General features: G+C 42.8%; 1 protein-coding gene across 4 annotated transcripts; it reads left to right on the plus strand.

Annotated features, from left to right (window-relative positions):
* Nucleotides 1-732: 732 nt before the first annotated feature.
* Nucleotides 733-17519, plus strand: mideasa (mitotic deacetylase associated SANT domain protein a). 4 transcript variants are annotated; one of them, XM_050058405.1, is made up of 13 exons: nucleotides 733-1308; nucleotides 1742-3489; nucleotides 6106-6324; nucleotides 10076-10418; nucleotides 10507-10573; nucleotides 10684-10811; nucleotides 12581-12684; nucleotides 12921-12996; nucleotides 13183-13271; nucleotides 15219-15362; nucleotides 15624-15740; nucleotides 15884-16050; nucleotides 16529-17519. In XM_050058405.1, the coding sequence occupies exons 2-13, from the start codon at nucleotides 1999-2001 to the stop codon at nucleotides 16785-16787; spliced, it is 3204 nt and encodes a 1067-aa protein (XP_049914362.1). In that variant the 5' UTR covers nucleotides 733-1308; nucleotides 1742-1998; the 3' UTR covers nucleotides 16788-17519. The 4 variants fall into 4 exon arrangements, with proteins under 4 accessions (XP_049914362.1, XP_049914361.1, XP_049914363.1 ...); XM_050058404.1 differs by having other exon boundaries at nucleotides 6109-6324; nucleotides 10684-10826; XM_050058406.1 differs by having other exon boundaries at nucleotides 6109-6324.
* Nucleotides 17520-17722: the final 203 nt, after the last annotated feature.

Here is a 17722-nt window from a genome sequence, read left to right on the forward strand (position 1 = left end):
AATGTGGAAAGTGCTGTGTCATACAACTGTTTTTATAGGTGGGTAAAAATTTTATGGAAAAAAATGAATGGTTAAGTTGAACTAATTAAACAAGAAAAAAATATCCAAAGTAATTTAACATTTTAAGGTCAATTCTAAACTATCAGGGGTGATACAAATTTCAAATATATATTTTTCATTATTTTTTATAATTTTGTTTTCAGTCCAGTTTATTTATTTTTTTGTTTAGTTTTATTTAAAAATGTGTAGTTTATCTGAGTTTTTTTTCCGTATTAGTTTTAGTATTTTTTTAAATTATAATACAGGGGGTATCTGTCAGAGGTATTTCATTCATAAGCATGTAGACTCAAAAATATGCAGCAATGCCTCATCATGCTTGTTGTGTTGACCAAATGATAGACATTTTCTGTATTCCTGTATTTTTTTATTGTATTATAATTTGTTTTTAACGTAGTCCTACACAGTGTTGTTTCAGATATTTTTTTCTAAATTCTATTTTTTATGTCATTTTTTTCAGTTAACTAATTTTTTTTCTCATCTTGTTACAGTTTTTTGTTTATTTTTAGTTGTCTATAATAACTGCAGGGCTGAGGGGCTGCATGTGCCTGACCCCAGTGCTTTACAAACCCTACCTACAGCCCTGCTTTCACCCACAACAAACTGTTTCCGTGTAACGAGCTGAGTCTCCGCTTTCCGGGCGGCCGCGACAGCGAAACAAACGAACACGGATACAGCGATGGGAGTGGCCAGACAATCGGATTGGATAACAGGATGTGAGTTGAGCTGTTTTGGGGTGAGGCGGTGCGTCCTGGGGTGCACAACTTTCTGCATGTTTGCGCAGTTTCGCAGCGCTTCACACACTCTGGATAAACCGACACGCAGCGCGCGTGGAGCTGCGGGGTTTGTCAGCAACGTATGCAAATCAGCGGAAATACCAGAGCAGGCCGCTGCACGGCACCGTTTCCACACTCTCACCGTGTCGTGTGTGGTTTACTCGTTGATGCGGGGAGAAAGTTGTGGACATTTTTTTCCCCCAAGTGCACGGTTTGACGGATACTAGTGTGCAACATTGTGCCCACGGCGTTAATGCGCCTCTCCAAGCCTGTCCGGATTTTGGATTATGTCATCGTGGGATTGTAAAGTCGCCTGTTCGCCATATTGTGCGCTGTGAAACTCGAGGGAAAGTTGTCAGAGTTATGACACTCGCTGCGCACAATCCCTTCATGGAGCTGCATGCAGTCGACTTTGATCGAAACCAAAGTGACTCCATGGAGCTGGCCATGGAGAGCTCCGTGCGCCACTGATCAGGTAGATACACCGTGTTTAACTCATGCTCACTAATCTGCCGTGTTGCCCAACTGCTTCTACAGGCGCTTCCTTATTGCTGATTTTTAACATAACATCACTGGCTATCGCTCGGGTGATTGCACGAGCCCCTCCGTTTCCTGTATTTCTTGTTATGCCAAATGGCAGCTACACAGTGAGCGCCTCCTTATTGCTTCTCTTATGGCTTCTACAGCTCCTGTTTGCACGTCCTGTCTTCAAAATATAGGTCTGCTCCTCCTTACAACAACACACACACACACACTCTCTGACTGATTCTCACTTTACTGACTGGGCTATTTGCTCGTGTAGGCCTCAGTTTCCTTTTTGCTGCAGGCAAGTTAACGGCGAGTGAAAACTTTGTGTGCTTGTCCTCAGAGAAAAAGAAAGTGTCTAACCCCCTCCTTTCTCTCTCAAGGTCTGGTACCGTAAAGAGGATGAGAAGAATGGACAGGAAACCTCAGATTTGATTGTGGAAGGAGGGTTGCGTGCTCCCCACCCTGCACTTTCAGTTGGGATTTATATTTCCTCCCAGATACCTCTGTATACACAATTAAACAAAGAGTTCCTGAGCCACAGGCAGTGAGCAGCACACTACAGAGGCAGTCACAGTTTGCACCCCCCAGAGATTAAGATTGAGAGCTCTGACTCCAACAGTACCTTGTGATATTTACTATGAGTCTTCCTCCTCAAGTTAATACTGACAAGAGCGGCAAGCATCGGGCTGCAGCCATGAAGGAGCCTGTGCAGCATTCAGGGGAGGTGTATTATGGTATGGGACCTCCGGCCTTAGAGTCGAGCCACAGTGACTCTGCAAGCAGCTCTGGTGTTTACAACCATGAGAAAGGGCCCCAGAGTCTACCACACTATCAGCAGGCTGCTCAAGTAAAGTGGATGCACCAGGACTCAGTGCAGCCCCCCGGCTGGTCTCAGGAAGCTCCCGTGCCAGCCTGGGGGCAGAACTTTGGCCCCTACATGGGTGGAGTGAATGTCAGAGGTCAGATGGCGTTCCATAAAGGAGTCCACGAGGGTGTAGCTCTGCCAATGGGGGGAGAGAATCAACTGCCAGGACCTGTTGAGGTTTACAGAGATGTCGCCCAGGCTCAAGCTCAGGGGAGGGGGCTGGAGTGGGAGCAGCACGCTGCGGCTGCAATGCACCAGGCTCAGCTGCAGGCCTATCAGCACGCCCACAAGGGTGTGGAGCTCCAGGGTCAGCCCCACGTGCCCTCTCATACTTTACAGGGGTCCATGCTGCAGCCCTTCCAGACCACATTCAGGCCCAGCAAGCAGCAGTTTTCATCAGGTTATTACTCTGTTTTTCCAGGCAACAAGGGGATGTCGGGCCTGCCATACGGCGAGCAACCTAAATCTCAACAACAGTTGCTGCACCAGATACAGCAGCAGCAGCAACAGCAGCAGCAGCAGCAGCAGCAACAAATGCATCACCATCACCAGCAGCAGCAACAGTTGCAGCAGCACCACCTTCAGTTGCAACAGCACCAACATTTGCAGCAACAGCAGCAGCACCAAATCCAGCAGCATCAAATGCAGCAGCAACAACAGTTGCAGCAAATGCAGCAACAGTATCACCAGCAACAGATACAGGGGCGACAGCAACAAATCCAGCAAATGCAACAACAGCAGCAACAGCAGCAAGTGCCACAACAATCTGTGCCACAGCAAGAAACGACACCACCACAGGTGCAACCAAAACAGCAACAAACCCAAAACATTGCAACTTTTCAGCCTCCTGAGCCGGGTCCACCTGACGCTGCGACTAAAAAAGAGGACGCCCAGCCAATGGAGCCGCAGCAGGAACCAGAGGCAAAAGTCAGTGACGCATCATCCGCACCTGATCCATGCCCTGAAAAGGTCGCCACAAGTCCCGCAGAGCCTTCAGATGCAACGCTGGCTGCCCCTCGGCGCTCGCGACGCCTTTCCAGAGAAGGCCAGTCCCCACTGGGACCCCCTACGACAAACATCTGGTCTCAAGCAACCAAAGAGCTTCCAGCACCCCAGAACGGAGTAGCAGGCACCCAGGCTGTGAGAGGAGGGGAAGTGACGACAGGAGGGGTCATCCGCAGGAGGAGGAGGGCGTCTAAGGAGATCAACCTGGAGACTCTGGCCCAGCAGGCGTCAGTGATGGAGCCTGCTAAAATGATCAAGGTTAAAAACACTTATTACACACTGCTGTAGTTAATTGCTTATTTATAGCAATTTTAATGCAGAAATAATTGTTTAAAAGGAGCACTTCACCCACAGATTGACCATTTGTAAATCAGTTTGTAAAGCTGTGTTACCTTTAATTTACAAAGAAAATTTATTAACGCTTGCACGCCTCCACGGAAAACGGAGAGCATATTGATTGATTGATTGATCGGGGACCACGTTTAACAACAGCAAAACTACATCAAAACAACTGTTACTTCCCAAACACATGCATTTTTGCTAAAAAATACCTTGGTTTTTGAGTTTATGTTTTACTTTCAGTTTAGTAAACATTAAAGTTTAGTGGAAATGCATGTGTTCAGAAAGTACTGAGCATATGAATGAATAAATGTGAAATGCATGACTTGTGTGAGACTTTGTAAATGGATGATTTGACATAGCATGTTCCCCAGTCAATCAATAAAGCAATATGTTGGTTATTTTCTGTGGAGGCATGCGGAAAAACAAAGTTTTCTTGACAAATTCAGGCAAACACAGCATGGCTAATTGATAAACAAACAGTCATTTTGTGGCTGAACTATTCCTTGAGGCCCAGCTTACTTGAGGAACAAAGACGAGGGCTAATCTGTGCACGTAAGAGCAAATTTTCTCATCTGGTAAAGCTGGCGAGCAGCTGCACAAAGAGGAAGAACCCTGTTTCTATGCAGAACTTCCCTATGGTTTACAAAATCATTTTCTTGGGTCTGTTGACTCCTACAGCTGTCGAGCCTCAGCTACAGCAGGCTGTTTAACAAGTGTGCGCAGTCACACCGTGCAGAACAGTGTCATGCATGTGATTCTGGTGCGACCTGAAAAACAGCTATTATTGAAGATTGAAGAACGTTTGGATTTGAGAGATTGCTCTCATTTTTATCGCTGAAGGAAAGATGATACACTTAACCTAGTTATTCAGGATTTACGGTGTTTACATTCTATGCGGCACACCCACTGGAACCAGCTTCTTGATTTACTCTGTGTCGAATGGACACTGAGCACCAAAAACTTGTTAAACTCCACTTTTCGTCAAGTTTTTTTCTCAGCGCAGGGACATGTAGTACTCTTCCCTCAGGGGGGTTATCAGACTTGTAGGTTTTTGTGCAAAGTGCACATGCTGGATGAGCAGTTGGAGCAGCTGCATGTCTGCACACCTCCACATTCCTCAGGCTCCTTCCCAGTCATTCAGCAGAGCCAGGGAGGGGCCGGGCTGTCAACCTGCGCAGCTACACTCCCACAGTTTACTCCCCAACACACACACCAAACAGGTTTATATCGCTATTCACAACCCAGAGCTGGTGTGTGTGTGGTTAACAAACAGCAGGTGATGAGATTGAAATCTCTTAGGTGGGTTTTACCTTTAAGTATCAATCATGAATCTGATTTACAAGTTACTGCAGCTAGCAGAATGTAGGATGTGTGATAATGCTGACCTTAAATACGGGGGAGACGTGAGCACTCCTCGGGATACTATGTCATGGAAATATGTGGTAATAAAACCACTGTTGTCACCACCAATTTAAAAAAGAGAGTGCAATCCTTAAGTTGCATATGAGAGAGACAGCACTGCAGATTTTTTTTACCAGTTGTATTCAAAATTATTAACGTTGTTGCTCAGTAAATGCAACATTTAAAGTGGCCACTAATTAGCTATTCATTCTTAATTATACAATGCATAGTTGAAACAATTGGTCATTTAATCAATCGACAGAAAAGTAACACATTTTTTAATTGATTTATTGCTTCAGTCGTTAAATAAACCACAATTGCCCAATTATCGCCAATTAATTTGCTGCATTTAAAGTTTTATATCATTTTACATTGAAAGTTTTGGTTAGCAAGACAATTAAGATGTCTTGTCATTCGTGTGATGGCTATCTTTCGTGCGTTTTTTTTAACTTGTGAAAATAATCTTAGGTAATTTATGTTAAAATCCATTGAATATCCTCCTGAGACCCTGTGTCCTCATATGAGGTCATCATATTTGAGTTTACTTTACCGTATACTATTCTACTTAATTTAGACCCGTTGTCCTTGTCCATGGACACTTTTTTGTGCCATCTAGTGGTAGTAAGAGCACAGTACACTAATGCATGTAAAAACAAGATGGCTGCCAGCTCTGCCAAGTCAGTCTGCAGCCGATCCCGACACAAAAGTGGACAAAGTCCAAAACATGATCACATTTTATGGTTGAAACTTGTTTATGGTAAATAATGTTTGTAGTGTGATACAGCAACAAATTTGACCAATTTTAGCAACAGTGACAAGCCAAGACGCTTAAGTACGCTTAAGTACTCGTATGAAGACATTGGGACCTTGCTATCGTGTCATATGAGGACATTGGGACTTAATCATCGTTGACAACGTTTAGTTTTTTTTACTTATTAGGTCCTACTGATCCCAAATAGCTGTGAGAAATTGAAAATACATACCAAAAACAAGTTTGGGTCTCAGGAGAATATATTTTCATACTGTTGTAGACGATTTGAAAATGAATCTGATTTTCATACCATATATCTCAATCCCTTTTCCATCCTCCATGTCTCCTCATCTTCCTACCTCTTTCCTTTGATGCGTCAGCAGGAGGACGGCTCTTCAGGCAGACAGTCCACCATGGTGCCTCTGGTTATCCCGGTGTCTGTACCAGTGCACAGGAGTCAAACAGACCCTCAGGGCGGCTGGGCTCAGGGACGATTCGGCCCAGGTGAGCGGCCCGTGGGACAGTCCGATCGCAAGCCGTCGGTCATTGTGGCTCGTCGGAGATCGCTCAGAAATTCCCTAACGGAGAGTTTTGGCCAGGTCAGTATTGTGAGGAGATGACTTTTACGTTGCTTTGATTGTTGGTTTATTGTTGATATCAGTAGACCTGGGGTGACCTTTAACCACATTATCAGCCTCCTACTGCCTCGAGAGGAATAAGTAGATCTGTCACTGAAGTCAAAGTTGAAATACAAGAATTTGAAAATACTCTGATACAAGTAAAAGTCCAGAATTCATAAATTAACTTTTATAAAAGTATGAAAGTATCAGCAAAAGTATCGAAAGTGAAAGTACCTATTGGTAGAACATTATTGGGGTATTATTACTGAATCATAAACAAGTGAGCAGAATGTTGTGTGTTTTGTGTGTTGAATCTTGAAGGTATAGTAAGAAATTCTGGGAGATACCCTTATTTGTTTTCTTGTCGAGAGTCAGATGAGTAGTTTGATACCCTCAATTATCTCACAGCTCAAGTGCTGCAGGGATGATGTTCTTTTGTAGGCCACCACAGTAGTTAGCTTCGCCCTGGTTCCCTTGTCAAAAAGCCAACAGGATTTTTCCACTGGATTTTGGATCATTGCAGAAAGTAAACCCTGTGGCGACCATAAGGTTCATGATACCTGCATGTTTTGTTCAGCAAGATAATCTTCACAAATGAACACCACCTTTATGATTTTTTTAAGCGGAAAGGCTAACTTTAGGCTATAAACAAACTACACCACAGTCTGAGACTTTAACGTCGCCACCACAGCGAGGTTGTAAAGCTGTGTTCGGCGTGATGATTCTCTGTAGTCTCATTTAGCCACGTGTTAGCAACCGTCTTTTTTAAGACACGGAAAGGCTACAGGGTATTTACTAATGTACTTTATGTGGTAAAGGAAAACGTGAAAATCTCTTAAGCTTGTATTAACCACAGACCTTACTTTAGGCGTCTAACCAAAAACCCATTCAAAAACCCATTGACTTAGAGACAAGGGCACCGGGGGTGCAAAAATGCTAACTCATTTCCAGGTTTTAGGACTCGATCCTGCAGCACTCTATATGAAGCTACAGTCAGCAGCTGGTTAGCAAGAAGCTAGCCAGCAGTTAGCCTTGTTCTCTCCTGTTTTGTTTGTATAAACCAGTGGTTCCCAACTGGTGGGTCACGGGTCCATTCTGAATGGACCTCAAATGACTTGTAAATGTGTTTCTAAAAAAAAAAAAACACTTTATTTTTAAGTACAGTGAATTTCCAGCACAGAGCTTTTATTTTGAAGTACCATTTTCTGTTGTAGAGTGAGTTGCTAACAGCTACTTGACAGAGACAGCAAACTAGCTCAATGACATGGCCAAACCCAAGTATGACACCGAATGTATTACACTGTTTGGACCTTGAACTAATGACTAAGGAGAAATCTGGACCCTGTGGCTGGACCAGTTGGGAACCACTTGTTTAAGTAATATAGTTATGTGCAGGACTATTTCTTGTTTCCAGTCTTTATGCTAAGTTAAGCTAAGCTAAGCTAACCGGCTGCTGGCTCCGGCTTGATATTTGCTACTCACACTGCTAACCTTGGTGAAGAAGTGCTTGTTGAAGCATTGCACTGACAACATTAGGCCACCAATTTGTAATAACCTGCCTAGCGATGATATAAGTACAAGTATCCCTAAATTTTACTCAAGGACAGGACTTTGTAATTGTGTTCCTACCCTCTGATTGTCAGTGTGTACATGTCACAGTGAAGCTTATACAAAAGTCATGGTTTTAGATGGATATTTAGACTCAGCCTCTTGTAACGTAACTACTTCTAGACCCCATAGAGATGCAGGTCTGTGATGAACTGACCAGCTTCAAGTTCTCATTAGTACGAGGAGCCCGCTTTTTAGTCTGATTCCAGATTTTAGTCTGGGAAACATCCACTGGAACCAATCTGCCATGGTTATGGAGCGGGTTAGACGATAACGTGACTCATTAATGCTCCAAAACAGCTGTTTTAAACTGGGTGTGTAGGTTTACAGTGCAGCCTGATTCAGCCAGTACACAATGTGCTGCTTGTGTCGTGGTACTGAAGAAAGCAATCTAGGAGGAAACGTGACAATGACTACGTTTACGTGCACAAAAAAAATCTTTTTTTTGCGCTTATTCTGAAAACGACCATATTTCTACTCTAAGCTGTTTACACGGCTGATGGAAATAAATATTCTCATTTACATGCAGCTCCGAATAACGTCCCCTAACATGATGTTTATCACATCAAAATATGGAAAAGTGGAACGACTGGAGCTGTTTGTGTCATTTTGGTTTTTTGTGTCAAAACAGGAGGTTTTTTTGTACTCGTTCAGCTTTGTGAGCACAGCCTCCCTCTTTGATTCCTTTAACCACCAAACTGTTGCCGTTTTGGTTTGCGTTCAGTGTGTCCATGACAACATGCAGAGCTAACCGTAAACAGGCCAGAGGCCATGTGTCACATACTGTGGTAAAAAGCCCAGTTGAGATGCATATTTCAAATGTGCTGTATACATGTCCAAAGAATGCTCCTAACATAAGATATACTGTAGAGTAATACTGGCATATCCCACATGTGTTAAGGGGAAAATAGTACATTCGGAGTCAAGCCTAATTGGGAGTATCCAAACTAAATATGCTGTTTACATGTTCCCTATCAAATTCAGAATAGTGTCATATTTGGAATGATAGTGGAATACTAGTGTACATGTAAACATATGTGTCCATTTTTGAAAATCACCAGTAAGTGGTGCTTTGGTCCAATCAGATGTGGGGATAAGTAAGTATGTGAAGAAGTTCGCCTGTTAATTTTCTGTCTGGTAAAATTCCTGGTTGATTTGGCGACAGCAACACTTGAACTGCTGTCATGTCACACATAAGCCAGAGGAACAAGAGAACTTAAGTTGTCTTAATAAAGAAGTTAGTCAGTAATATTTGCAACTGCCATCCCGTTACATGACATGCATGGAGTGGGAGGTTTCCCACACAACAACTGTGCTTAGCAGCCTTTCACCTGCAGCTCTTCTTCAGGTGTCTTCAGGTGTTTTATTACTTGCAGCAATATTTAACCCTTTGAAACCTGGTTGCAGATGCCTTTCACAAGTATTTAAACCTTTGAACCATGAGCAAATTGGTGCATTTTCTTTCCAAAAAAAGGCATTGAGCAACTTGGTAAGAAATGCCCCGCAAATCGCGAAAAAATTAAATAAAATAGATTTAGAAAATAACACAAAAAAAGAAAAAATCAAGGATAAAACTATGTTTATAATAATTATTATTACTACTACATTTTAAAATTGTTATTATAAATTAATTGATTTAATCAATATTATTATTATTATATTTTTTTTTCCAATTTTCTTGTTTTTCTTCTTTTTTTTTGTTGCCAATTTTATTGTTTTTGATTTTTTTTTTCTCATAAATTTTCTTGTTTTTGATTTTTTTTTCTTCTGTTTTTGTTGCTAATTTTCTTGTTTTTAATAATTTTCTCCTTTTACGAATTTCTTGCTAATTTTTTGGGTCATTTCTTCTTTAATTGCTCATTGCCTTCTTCCCATGTTTTAAAAAGTAATTAAGTCAATTTGCTCAGGTTTTGAAGGGTTAAAACTCATCTGCTGTCAAAAAATGCAGAACAATTTCCATTGAACAGGCAGGTAGAACCCTATAATCGATATAAATTGGTTATGGGAAAATAAATGACAGCAAACGCACCTACATGCTCAGTTACAGCTGAATAATGTGACTTTTAATCTGATTTTATTTGATATCAAAGAAAAGTATGAAAACCTTCAATGTTCTGTCCAGGACGGGGAAAACGATCCAGGGCCTGATGAGGATGGAAAATCCAAATTCAAGCGCCGACCTCGTCCCCAGCCTCTCATCATCCCTCCACACAAACCATCCACCTTCATCCCACCATCCCTCTACTCCAACATCTCCGCCTACCAGAGCAACCTGCGCTCTCCGGTCCGCCTGCCGGACAACCCCCTCACCCTGCCCCCGTACACGCCACCACCGATCCTGTCTCCTGTGCGTGAGGGCTCGGGTCTCTACTTCTCCACCTTCCTGACCAACATCGCCGTAAGCAACCAGATCCTGCCGCCACCGCCTACGCCCAAATCTGCGACACGCAGCCTGTTGCGCTCCAGTAAGTCTCAGCTGTATGATCTCAGACAAATTTTACTGATTAGGTGTTCTCAGATAGTGGCTAAAAGGACGTTTCTTTGTATTTGCAGCGAGTTCAGAAATCACACCTCCTGTTCTGCCCTTGATCACTGACGCCACACCTGCGAGCCTTGAACCGTAAGTACAACCGCCCCTACAGAACTCTGACGTTCTTAATACCTGGCCCAAAAAAAAGACGTCTTTATCAGAAATGTACTTCAATGTACTTTTTTCCCCCTCTTGTTCAGACGTATCAACATCGGGCTGAAGTACCAGGCAGAAATTCCAGAGATGCAGGATCAACCTTGCTCCCAGTTGGACCAGCACAAGGCTGACCTGGTTTGGCTCCCTATAGATGACTCCAACCTCAAACACGGTGACCAAGAGAGCAGTTAGTATCTGCACTGATTGTTGTTATTCTTTTCTTTGTGTGAACTTTTTTTTTCTCGCCAACCGTTCATCCAATTGACTTCACACTTGAAGTGCCAAAAACTGCACTTCTTTGAATGGCCACTTGAGGCTGACTCCAGAAGCCAGTCAGTCTCCATAGACCACCATGTTAAAATGCCAAACTTTACAGCAGAAATAAACATGTTTACGGCCTGGTACAATCACAGTTTTGGTCTCTATAGCTAATTCCTCCTTCATAACAATTGTACGGGGGTGAATCTTCATATAACTCACCTGTTTACATTTCGTTAAGGCTTAAAGTTAGGCATGATAAGGGCTGTCAGTCGTGTTATCAGCTTCTCAGTCAGATCCAGCCCTCGCCCCTCCACAGCGCCAGCCTCTTGCCCAGATATGGTCACTTCTGGCTCTACAAAACCAAGATAGCAACGGCCAAAATGCCAAACTTGACACTTGACAGCTAGAGTCAATAAACCAGTGGGTGACGTCACGTAAGCTATCTCCATTATTTTTACAGTCTATGCTGAGGACCCAGGGAAGTGCAGTGTTAAGCGCGAGCTCTTGCTTGCTCTAACGTCACAGTACATGAAACAAGGGATGAGGAAAGAGAGATACTAGTAGTGAAATACTCACATAGTCATGAGCCTGTAGTGACTGAGCAACCCTCACCTGCTGGCTGCTCTCATAGGAAGAGTCCTTCTTGTCGTCTCCATCCGTCTCTCCTTGAGTCAACTTTGACTGCTGTGAACTCAAACATTTCAGCACCAGCTACGTGACTTCCAAAATGAACACTTTAGTCCCACAAAATAGTCGGGCTTTGACTTAATTGTAGCCTTAAAATGTTAGTGTGAGCTTTCTAGGGGACTCAACTATTACCCTTTTTCCATTGTCACTCTTGGCCGCGTCGAGAAAAGCCAGTGGTGTTTCTGTCGTCAGTTTAGACGCACTGTGCCATGCCAAGCTGCGGCAGAGATAGACATTCTCCAGAGTAGGTCCAATAGCCGGACGCGCCCACCCTCAAGCAGGTAGTAGTGATGTCTTGCCGGCCGCAGCCGACCCCTGATGACTCTTGTTCGCCCCCAAAATAAGCGTGTGTGTGTTGCGCGACTCTACTCACCTCTGTCTGCAGGAGACCACACAGAAAGGCGTTTGTAGTTTAGTTTCTCGCCTGCATCCTGTTTTTACTTTAGATATCTGCTTTTATTTCATGTTTCATGTTCGCTATCAGCTATATTACAAGTTGTGTGAGGCTCCTGTTCATAAACCCAACATTTCCTTATTTTGGTGCTTCACAATAAAAGTTTTTACACATCAAAATAACAGAAAACTTTTATTGTGAAGAATCTATAGGAAATTAAATGTGTTATTACTGAATTAGCAGCACTTTGTTAGCAGCTTTTCTTCAATTAAGACAAGTCTAATAATACAGCAGGGAGGAAGAGTAAGATCCGAAACAGCCACAGTGAGATGTTGATGAAGAGCTGCAGACAACAGGCTCTTACTGCACAGCCTTTGACTGCAGAAAAGGGGCATATGTAAGTCTATTTTTCAGGACCCAAGGAAGAACAGTGTCGATTTTGAAGTTGTTTGTATGAGCGGTTCTTGAGCTGCACGCAGCATTACCAGAGGCCGAGCAGTCAGTCCGTTCTGAGCATGCACATATTAAACGGTCACTGCACAGGTCCACACTAATTCTTTCAAAGTGTCGTCATTTTCTCTCTCTTTTTTTTTCTATAGTGGAGGATTTGATGAGCATGGCGTGTTGCAGTGTGCTCCGGGGCGGAGGAACCAACCAGGAGCTGGTTTTACACTGTTTACATGAATGTGGAGGTGATTTCCTTGTGAGTATAGTGACTCATAGTAACTCACTCAAATTACTAGATTTCAGTCAGCAGAACAACTTTTTAATGAAATCAAAATCCTAAAAAATGACACCAGCAGATCTTTTTTATGCAACTTTGCACTTGTTAGCGTCAGGATTGTTTTACAGTGTTATGTAGCTGAAGCACTCAAATGAGGAACAGAGACCCTGTTAAAGAACTGTGTGCCAACTGTGATAAATCTCGTTGCTTTTAAGGAAACTCTGGGACGTTTGATGCTTCAGGACCCAGTTTTCCCCAAAGGTCATCACCTGGCAGGTTATCACTACTCAGGTGAGCTGTGACATCACAGGAAAATACAAGCTGTTTGACATAAATCACTTCAGTCAACTCTCATGGTTTCCCTTCATCTCTTCATCTTCCCCCTTCTGTCTCTGATTTCCTAATCTCTCTTTAAACGTTTCCTCATTCTCTCTTGTGAGCACACATTGAACTGCACTGCGTCTGATTTACAAACAGGCTCCGACTGCTGGACTGCAGAAGAGAAGCGCTACTTCAACAAGGGGATCTCTGCCTACAGGAAGGACTTCTTTATGGTGCAGAAATTGGTACGCTCGTTAGTTTTACCCTGCAGCGTGGACGATGATGAATCAGTGTAAATTAATCTGAAATACATTTAAATATGATTAAATGTGCTCTGTGTTGCATGACAACACCTATAAATCATCGGCACAATAATTATGAGGCATTAGTATAATTGCTTTAAACAAACAAGATGGTCAGAGTACAGACTTGCAGTTGTTACTCTCTAGTGCATGGATTTGACAATATGAGGCCAAATTCTGATGTAATGGAAAATCCTTTTGTTAAAACTAAACAAGTTCCAAACATGCAAAAAATTAGACTATACAAACAATATTCTTTCTGTGACAGGAAGTAACTTGATTTATGGGAAATGTGGTCTTCATTTTGAGAAACAATAACAGCAACAATACCACTGGCATGAGGCCAAGCTGCCTCTCATCTTAACGTAGGGATGGAAGTTGAAAAGATTTTATTGATACCATTGGTGTTATTGAATCTGCTTATCGGTCTGATTCTTGATCAGCTGTGTGTGTGTGTGTGTGTGTGTGTGTGTGTGGGGGGGGGGGGCGGGGTTTCTTGAGATATGACGTTGGTTCAGCAACCATGACACTCTTGAGCTGGCTGTAGTCCAAGNTGTGTGTGTGGTGGTTGGGGGGGTGGTGGTGGGGGTGGGGGGGGGGGGGGGGGGGGGGGGGGTTTCTTGAGATATGACGTTGGTTCAGCAACCATGACACTCTTGAGCTGGCTGTAGTCCAAGGCTGCTTTCCCACCTGCCCAGTTTGGTTCAGTTCAATTCAACTCAAGTTCGTTTGCCCCCTAAATGCTGTTCGTTTGGGCAGGTGTGAACACAGCAATCGCACTCAGGTGCGCACGTTGTCAGGACCGAGACCTTCTTGAAGAGGTGGTCTCAGTCTGGTTACAAATGAACTCTGGTGCGGTTCGTTTGTGGTGAGAACCTGTTCCGACCTGGATCTGAACCAACTGCAGTCACATGACACATTGTTTGGGTTAAACATGAGCATGTTACAGTCCTGGAGGATTATTAATGTGCACCTCCTCCTGTACTGCCTTAATATGCACATTCAGCACATCCAATGCATCAAAACATTGTTTTCTAGTTGGAGCCGCGCCTCGTTTGGCTAAAATGAACAATGACAGCAATATAGTCCATGATGACCAGCACTAAAATCAACCTGCGTAGTTGTCCCTCCATTGTGACATTAGAAAGTGTCACATTTATCTTGCAAGTGTACTCTTCTTCAACGTTTGTTTACTTCCTGGATTTTTCCCACATGGAAATTCTGACCAATCAAGAGCAGCTTTCTCACACAAGGCATTTTATCTGGTCTGCAAATTTGTAACAAAACTAGTCCCTGATTGGGACCAAAGCAAGACAACTCTAGGTCTGAAAGCACCCTGTGAGCTCGCTGTAGCAACCGTCTGTCGTCATCTAAATTGGATGACGTGTGTTCATTTAGGGTTTCCCAGTCAAAAAAATTCTGCCAAACCTGCCTGCATGGCGCTCAGTTATCATAACAGGATATTTACTCTTGGTAACGGATGTGCTGCTTGGTTGGGAAGCACTGGTGCTCAAGTGTTAAATGTCATCCCTGGAATTTAAGCTCATGTTGCATAGAAAGATGTTTGCACCCTTACTTAGAATAATGATTGTACAGACAGCAGCATTGTTGTCAACTTTAGTTTCCAGCTGTGTAGATGCATGTTTGAAGGGAATTCATAAGCCTAAGAATCTGATTGGGGATGGTAATGGCCCCCTGCAGCAACCCCTAAGAAAGTAGCTAAAGCTCCATCCCTAATGATATGCACATAAATGACTGTTTGTTTTGTTTGTCATCACTATATTGATGCTACAAATGCAAATTGCAAGATGCGCACAGTCGCATCACAGTGGAAAAGGTTCATTAATTTATAAGAAATTGTGCATGTGTATGTTGGACTGATTTTTAAAGGTGCGGACCAAGACTGTGGCGCAGTGTGTGGAGTTTTACTACACGTACAAGAAACAGGTGAAGGTCGGTCGCAACGGGATTTTAACCTTCGGCCCTCCAGACTCACCCGTGGAGAAGCACACGGAGGCTGTGGTGGATATTAAGGTAGAGTGAAGTCAACTTGGAGTGATGTGTGGGAATGCAACAAAATGATCACTGGAAACTAATTCATCTTTTTATTTTAAATGAAAGTAGGTTGTCTTTAACCATTCAGCACTGAGTGTTACAGGATGTGTGTGCCAAATTGTGTTTCCGTAGACTGAGGTTACGAGAAAGATGTGATCATTTCATGTTTTTAAGCCTTTAAGGAGTTTAAGCTCGTATTTGTTTTAATATTTTGTGCAATTATTTTGATTCATTGCACAGAGTTCACAGCAGTCCAAGTTGACTCAAGGAGAGACGGACGGAGACGAGAAGAAGGACCCTTCCTACGAGAGCAGCCAGCAGGCGAGGGTTGCTCGGTCACTACAGGCTCATGACTATGTAAGTATTTCAGTATGTATTATAGGATCTGCGAGGCAGCTCGACTAAAAGACCACACTTTCTATCAACACAATCAGGTTTAATAAAAGTCGATGCGAGTCAAAATCAGTCAAACTAACATCTACTTACTTTTGGACCTCCAGGCAGGGCCAGTGTTGGTGATCAAAGAGCCAGACGCTGTGAATAAGGAGGCTCACCACCCGTCAGTACCCCACAGGCAACGAGGCGAGCCTGCAGCAAAGAAGAGCAGAGCACCAGCGAAGCCCCCACCAGATCCTGATGCGATATTTCCATGCAAGAAGTGTGGCAGGTACGTCTTCGTTTATAACTTGTGATGTGACGTCTTGATTTTGCACTAAATGGTCAATTCTGATTTTTGCTCACCCAGTGTTGCAGTCTCATTAGTGTTGGTGAGATTTGCAGCTGCAGTGACTTGTCAGTGTGTCGGTTGCAGTGATAGCAGCTCAAGTGGTTCGCCTCGTCATGTTGATCTTCAAAAATATTGAAAGATTTCAATTGTAGATAAAACTGGAAATTATAAGTTAGACAATTAATCAGATAAAATATATGAAATAATCTGCTCTGTTTGTTTTGATAGACAAAAAAACACTTTGTGATGAAAAGTGTCATTATGAAATAAAATGGAGAAACAGTGTTGCAAAGAAAGACATTTTGAAACGAGAGCTTTTATCATATTTAGCACACTTCCTCGCAGTAGCTCAGTAAACTTTGTAGTCTTTCCAAACTGCTGCTGTTTCATGTAACGTCGTTTTTTTCTTGTAAAACAGGGTGTTTTACAAAGTGAAGAGTCGCAGCGCTCACATGAAGAGTCACGCGGAGCAGGAGAAGAAGGCTGCGGCGCTGCGTCAGAAAGAGGAGGAGGAGCAGGCGGCAGCTGAACTTCGGGCCAGGAAGGCGGCGGCGGCGGCAGCAGCGGCGGCGGCAAATCAGAGAGGAGATGGGAACGGAGAGACGGAGCAGGCAGAGCTCAGCAGCCAGGAAGACTCAACTGAGGGAGAGGATGATGATGACGAAGACTGGCACTGAGGGACAAAAAAAACAGGAGAGGAGAGAGTGAGAGGATGGATTGATGGGTACAAAGAGGGTAGAGATGGAGGTGGAACCAGAGGCATGAAAAAAAGACGTCTTGCCTCACGGAGAGCAGAAGAGAAGTCTTCCTGTTAATCTTCACACTCCTTTCCCGGCTGGCACCGTGTGACCGTTATCCATCAGCCAGCCAGTCACACTCCACACCTTCACACATTTTGTATCTTTTAAATATTGAGAGGAAGTTTATTTTTTGTAAATGCACTTATCCCCTATGCTTCTGCTTTTGCCAATATTGCCTTTTTATATCCTTTTATTTAATTGAATATATGTCAAAACATCATACATCTTCACTGCGTGGACTTCATGGTTATATGAAATTTCGTAAGATAATCGGGATGCCTGTTCAGCAATAAAACATCAAGATCAAAGCAATCTTTCACTTTACAGCAGCAGCCCTTAAATAAAGATAGAGCTTTAGAGTATTTATCTTTTTGGTAGGAAAATACTGTGCTGAACTTTGCAGATATCCAGCAGATTTTTTAGGTTGGTTGCACACTTATTTTTACAACTAAGGGACCTTTGAAATGAATATGTACAAAAAAGTATATGTGAGATGGCCATATATTTATGATACTGCATTTTTGCAATGATTTTGGTAATATAAAAACTAATCATGTCAGCTGCAATAAGACTTGTGAATTGAAAAGTTTATTAAAATCTCTACTGTTCAGAGAAGTGTGTCTTTTTTATTTGGTCACAAAATGGTCAGTGTGTAATTTACATAACCATATCACCAGGGGACTGGTCCAATATGATTATTATAATAATCTTTATTTATAAAGCACTTTTAAAAACAGTTTCAAAGTGCTTTGAATGTGAATAAGGAAACAGACAAGATGTGAAAACAACTTTTGAGAGAACTGATAAAAACA

The sequence above is a fragment of the Epinephelus moara genome, chromosome 12 (genome assembly GCF_006386435.1).
Source record: "Epinephelus moara isolate mb chromosome 12, YSFRI_EMoa_1.0, whole genome shotgun sequence".
NCBI classification, from domain to species: Eukaryota; Metazoa; Chordata; class Actinopteri; order Perciformes; family Serranidae; genus Epinephelus; species Epinephelus moara.